This window comes from Ascaphus truei, unplaced genomic scaffold (genome assembly GCF_040206685.1).
Source record: "Ascaphus truei isolate aAscTru1 unplaced genomic scaffold, aAscTru1.hap1 HAP1_SCAFFOLD_271, whole genome shotgun sequence".
In the NCBI taxonomy this organism is placed as follows: Eukaryota; Metazoa; Chordata; class Amphibia; order Anura; family Ascaphidae; genus Ascaphus; species Ascaphus truei.
Window position 1 is genome coordinate 457,576 of NW_027455653.1, and position 6,000 is coordinate 463,575.

At 61.6% G+C, this 6,000-nt stretch overlaps 1 protein-coding gene across 2 annotated transcripts in view; it reads right to left on the reverse strand.

Annotated features, from left to right (window-relative positions):
- Window positions 1-6,000, reverse strand: part of PELO (pelota mRNA surveillance and ribosome rescue factor) — a 62,122-nt gene that overhangs the window by 36,713 nt on the left and 19,409 nt on the right. For both annotated transcript variants that reach the window (XM_075582899.1, XM_075582898.1), the window contains exons 4-7: window positions 5,922-6,000; window positions 4,780-4,943; window positions 3,578-3,638; window positions 2,318-2,479 (exon numbers count right to left, since the gene is read on the reverse strand). The exon at window positions 5,922-6,000 is cut by the window's right edge and continues 12 nt beyond it. In XM_075582899.1, coding sequence (XP_075439014.1) covers window positions 2,318-2,479; window positions 3,578-3,638; window positions 4,780-4,943; window positions 5,922-6,000 — 466 coding nt within the window. The remainder of the gene's footprint in view (window positions 1-2,317; window positions 2,480-3,577; window positions 3,639-4,779; window positions 4,944-5,921) is intronic.

Below are 6,000 nucleotides of genomic sequence, written 5' to 3' on the forward strand. Positions count from 1 at the left end.
ACCTGTCAGTGAGTACTTGTGTCCGGACGAGCTGTGAGTACCTGTCAGTGAGTACTTGTGTCTGGACGAGCTGTGAGTACCTGTCAGTGAGTACCTGTCAGTGAGTACTTGTGTCCGGACGAGCTGTGAGTACCTGTCGGTGAGTACCTGTCGGTGAGTACCTGTCGGTGAGTACCTGTCGGTGAGTACTTGTGTCCGGACGAGCAGTGAGTACCTGTCAGTGAGTACCTGTCAGTGAGTACCTGTCAGTGAGTACTTGTGTCCGGACGAGCTGTGAGTACCTGTCAGTGAGTACCTGTAAGTGAGTACTTGTGTCCGGACGACCTGTGAGTACCTGTCAGTGAGTACCTGTCAGTGAGTACTTGTGTCCGGACGAGCTGTGAGTACCTGTACTTGTGTCCGGACGAGCTGTGAGTACCTGTCAGTGAGTGCCTGTCGGTGAGTACCTGTCAGCGAGTACCTATGTCCGGACGAGCTGTGAGTACCTGTCAGTGAGTACCTGTCAGTGAGTACCTGTCAGTGAGTACCTGTCAGTGAGTACCTGTCAGTGAGTACCTGTCAGTGAGTACTTGTGTCCGGACGAGCTGTGAGTACCTGTCAGTGAGTACCTGTCGGTGAGTACCTGTCAGTGAGTACTTGTGTCCGGACGAGCTGTGAGTACCTGTCAGTGAGTACTTGTGTCCGTACGAGCTGTGAGTACCTGTCAGTGAGTACTTGTGTCCGGACGAGCTGTGAGTACCTGTCAGTGAGTACTTGTGTCCGGACGAGCTGTGAGTACCTGTCAGTGAGTACCTGTCAGTGAGTACTTGTGTCTGGACGAGCTGTGAGTACCTGTCAGTGAGTACCTGTCGGTGAGTACCTGTCAGTGAGTACTTGTTTCCGGACGAGCTGTGAGTACCTGTCAGTGAGTACCTGTCAGTGAGTACTTGTGTCCGGACGAGCTGTGAGTACCTGTCGGTGAGTACCTGTCGGTGAGTACCTGTCGGTGAGTACTTGTGTCCGGACGAGCTGTGAGTACCTGTCAGTGAGTACCTGTCGGTGAGTACCTGTCAGTGAGTACTTGTGTCCGGACGAGCTGTGAGTACCTGTCAGTGAGTACCTGTCGGTGAGTACCTGTCAGTGAGTACTTGTGTCCGGACGAGCAGTGAGTACCTGTCGGTGAGTACCTGTCGGTGAGTACCTGTCGGTGAGTACCTGTCGGTGAGTACCTGTGTCCGGACGAGCTGTGAGTACCTGTCAGTGAGTACCTGTCGGTGAGTACCTGTCAGTGAGTACCTGTCAGTGAGTACTTGTGTCCGGACGAGCTGTGAGTACCTGTCAGTGAGTACCTGTCGGTGAGTACCTGTCAGTGAGTACTTGTGTCCGGACGAGCTGTGAGTACCTGTCAGTGAGTACCTGTCGGTGAGTACCTGTCAGTGAGTACTTGTGTCCGGACGAGCTGTGAGTACCTGTCAGTGAGTACCTGTCGGTGAGTACCTGTCAGTGAGTACTTGTGTCCGGACGAGCTGTGAGTACCGGTCAGTGAGTACCTGTCGGTGAGTACCTGTCAGTGAGTACCTGTCAGTGAGTACCTGTCAGTGAGTACCTGTCAGTGAGTACCTGTCAGTGAGTACCTGTCAGTGAGTACCTGTCAGTGAGTACCTGTCAGTGAGTACCTGTCAGTGAGTACCTGTCAGTGAGTACTTGTGTCCGGACAAGCTGTGAGTACCTGTCAGTGAGTACCTGTCAGTGAGTACCTGTCAGTGAGTACCTGTCAGTGAGTACCTGTCAGTGAGTACCTGTCAGTGAGTACCTGTCAGTGAGTACCTGTCAGTGAGTACCTGTCAGTGAGTACTTGTCAGTGAGTACTTGTGTCCGGACAAGCTGTGAGTACCTGTCAGTGAGTACCTGTCGGTGAGTACTTGTGTCCGGATAAGCTGTGAGTACCAGTCAGTGAGTACCTGTCGGTGAGTACCTGTCAGTGAGTACTTGTGTCCGGACGAGCTGTGAGTACCTGTCAGTGAGTACCTGTCGGTGAGTACCTGTCAGTGAGTACTTGTGTCCGGACGGGCTGTGAGTACCTGTCAGTGAGTACCTGTCAGTGAGTACCTGTCAGTGAGTACTTGTGTCCGGACGAGCTGTGAGTACCTGTCAGTGAGTACCTGTCGGTGAGTACCTGTCAGTGAGTACTTGTGTCCGGACGGGCTGTGAGTACCTGTCAGTGAGTACCTGTCGGTGAGTACCTGTCAGTGAGTACTTGTGTCCGGACGAGCTGTGAGTACCTGTCAGTGAGTACCTGTCGGTGAGTACCTGTCGGTGAGTACCTGTCGGTGAGTACCTGTCAGTGAGTACTTGTGTCCGGACGAGCTGTGCACCTGCATGAATTTCCCGCGATTTTCCAGCAGGATTTTGAGATCCTGTTTCACCGCTCGGAGGAAAAGGTACTCGGAAAACTGCTCCCGGACAAACCCCGGGGAAGCCACGAGTACCACCTTTACCACTGAGAAACCACAGAGAAACGGGGAGCGTGAAACTTACAGAGAGCGTCAGGGAGCGAAGGAGAGCACCAGGGAGCGAAGGAGAGCGCCAGGGAGCGAAGGAGAGCGCCAGGGAGCGAAGGAGAGCGCCAGGGAGCGAAGGAGAGCGCCAGGGAGCGAAGGAGAGCGCCAGAGAGCGAAGGAGAGCGCCAGAGAGCGAAGGAAAGCGCCAGGGAGCGAAGGAGAGCGCCAGGGAGCGAAGGAGAGCGCCAGGGAGCGAAGGAGAGCGCCAGGGAGCGAAGGAGAGCGCCAGGGAGCGAAGGAGAGCGCCAGAGAGCGAAGGAGAGCGCCAGGGAGCGAAGGAGAGCGCCAGGGAGCGAAGGAGAGCGCCAGGGAGCGAAGGAGAGCGCCAGAGAGCGAAGGAGAGCGCCAGGGAGCGAAGGAGAGCGCCAGGGAGCGAAGGAGAGCGCCAGGGAGCGAAGGAGAGCGCCAGGGAGCGAAGGAGAGCGCCAGGGAGCGAAGGAGAGCGCCAGGGAGCGAAGGAGAGCGCCAGGGAGCGAAGGAGAGCGCCAGGGAGCGAAGGAGAGCGCCAGGGAGCGAAGGAGAGCGCCAGGGAGCGAAGGAGAGCGCCAGGGAGCGAAGGAGAGCGCCAGAGAGCGAAGGAGAGCGCCAGAGAGCGAAGGAGAGCGCCAGGGAGCGAAGGAGAGCGCCAGAGAGCGAAGGAGAGCGCCAGAGAGCGAAGGAGAGCGCCAGGGAGCGAAGGAGAGCGCCAGGGAGCGAAGGAGATCGCCAGGGAGCGAAGGAGAGCGCCAGGGAGCGAAGGAGAGCGCCAGGGAGCGAAGGAGAGCGCCAGAGAGCGAAGGAGAGCGCCAGGAGCGAAGGAGAGCGCCAGAGAGCGTCGGAGAGCGTCAGGGAGCGAAGGAGAGCGCCAGGGAGCGAAGGAGAGCACCAGGGAGTGAAGGAGAGCGCCAGGGAGCGAAGGAGAGCGCCAGGGAGCGAAGGAGAGTGCCAGAGAGCGTCAGGAGCGAAGGAGAGCGTCAGGGAGCGAAGGAGAGCGCCAGAGAGCGTCGGAGAGCGTCAGGGAGCGAAGGAGAGCGCCAGGATGAAATGATGGATCTCACCATCAAAGTTGATGTGTCGTAGTATTCCCTGCATAACCTGCTCATAGAATCTCTCTAATGCCTGAGGAGGGGGAGAGAGAGAGGAGGGGGGGGGGGGAGAGAGAGAAAGAGAGAGAGAGAGGAGGGGGGGGGGAAGGGAGAGAGAGAGAGAGGAGGGGGGGAAGGGAGAGAGAGAGAGAGGGGGGGGGAAGTGAGAGAGAGAGAGAGAGATGGGGGGGGGAAGGGAGAGAGAGAAAGAGAGAGGAGGGGGGGGAAGGGAGAGAGAGAAAGAGAGAGGAGGGGGGGGGGAAGAAGAGAGAGAAAGAGAGGGGGGGGAAGGGAGAGAGAGAAAGAGAGAGGAGGGGGGGGGAAGGGAGAGAGAGAAAGAGAGAGGAGGGGGGGGGAAGGGAGAGAGAGAGAGAGAGAGGAGGGGGGGGGGGGAAGGGAGAGAGAGAGAGAGAGAGAGAGATGGGGGGGAAGGGAGAGAGAGAGAGAGAGAGGAGGGGGGGAAGGGAGAGAGAGAGAGAGGAGGGGGGGAAGGGAGAGAAAGAGAGAGGAGGGGGGGGGGGAAGGGAGAGAAGAGAGAGAGAGGAGGGGGGGGGGGAAGGGAGAGAGAGAAAGAGAGAGGAGGGGGGGAAGGGAGAGAGAGAAAGAGAGAGGGGGGGGAAGGGAGAGAGAGAGGAGTGGGGGAAGAGAGAGAGAGGAGGGGGAGGGAGAGAGAGAGAGGAGGGGGGGAAGGGAGAGAGAGAGGAGGGGGGGGGAAGGGAGAGAGAGAGATGGGGGGGAAGGGAGAGAGAGAAAGAGAGAGGAGGGGGGAAGGGAGAGAGAGAAAGAGAGAGGAGGGGGGGAAGGGAGAGAGAGAAAGAGAGAGGAGGGGGGGAAGGGAGAGAGAGAAAGAGAGAGGAGGGGGGGAGGGAGAGAGAGAAAGAGAGAGGAGCGGGGGGGAGGGAGAGAGAGAAAGAGGAGGGAGGGGGAGAGAGAGAGAGATGGAGGGGGGGGGGGAGAAAGGGAGGGGGGAGGGAGAGAAGAGAGACACAGGGACGGGGGAGAGACTGTAAGAGACAGTTCCAGCACAAGCGATCACTAAGAAGCACAGCACACAGCACCCACATCATGCGGCTAGTTTGGGGGAGGGGGGTACAGGGTGCAATGGAATTGCAGAGCCAGGTCCCCAGGGCCAATCGCAGGGGGCGGGTCATGCGCAGGGGGCGGAGTCAGGACACCTTGTCGTGCTGCGTGCAGCTGCCCCGCCTCTTGCGTGGGATGCAAGTCTCGATCTTGGCTCGGAGAAGAGTCATACTCGGGGTCACCAGGCAGATGTGGGCAAGTCCTTCCTGCATGACCACGGCAGCCACGTCTGCACTGAACGCGGGGTCACACGCCTGCTCTGAGGGGACACAGGGACACGGTGACACTGAGGTTGAATAAAGACGGCGTCCATCAAGTGCAACCCACGCTAAATGGAGGCCACGGATAAAATATTAGTGATAATAAACAAATACTATCCCGTGAATGATCAATATACAGTGATAAGTGAAACCCCCCAACTACTTCCGCAATCCCCACGTGTACGCGCGCGCGAGGGAGGAGGACGCAGCAGGGCGGGGGCGCAGGCGCAGGGGCGCGGGCACAGGGCGGGGGCGCAGGGCGGGGGCGCGCAGGGCGGGGGCACGCAGGGCGGGGGCGCAGGCGCAGGGCGGGGCGCAGGCGCAGGCGCGCAGGGTGGGGACGCGCAGGGCGGGGCGCGCAGGGTGGGGACGCGCAGGGCGGGGGCGCAGGGCGGGGGCGCGCAGGGCGGGGGCACGCAGGGCAGGGGCGCAGGGCGGGGCGCAGGCGCAGGGCGGGGGCGCACAGGGTGGGGACGCGCAGGGCGGGGACGCGCAGGGCGGGGGCGCGCAGGGTGGGGACGCGCAGGGCGGGGACGCAGCGGCGCGCAGGGTGGGGACACGCAGGGCGGGGGCGCAGGGCGGGGGCGCAGGGCGGGGTGCGCAGGGCGGGGGCGCAGGGCGGGGGCGCAGGGCGGGGTGCGCAGGGCGGGGGCGCAGGGCGGGGGTGCGCAGGGCGGGGGCGCAGGCGCAGGGGTGCGCAGGGCTGGGGCGCAGGGCGGGGGTGCGCAGGGTGGGACACGCAGGGCGGGGGCGCAGGGTGGGGACACGCAGGGCGGGGGCGCAGGGCGGGGGTGCGCAGGGTGGGGACACGCAGGGCGGGGGCGCAGGGTGGGGACACGCAGGGCGGGGGCGCAGGGTGGGACACGCAGGGCGGGGGCGCAGGGTGGGGACACGCAGGGCGGGGGCGCAGGGCGGGGGGTGCGCAGGGTGGGGACGCGCAGGGCGGGGGCGCAGGGCGGGGGCGCGCCTCCTCTCACCGATTCTCTCTAACACGATGCTGTCCCACTGTTTTTTCGCCAGCGTGAATTTCCGATTCAGTTCCAGTTCTATCGTGTG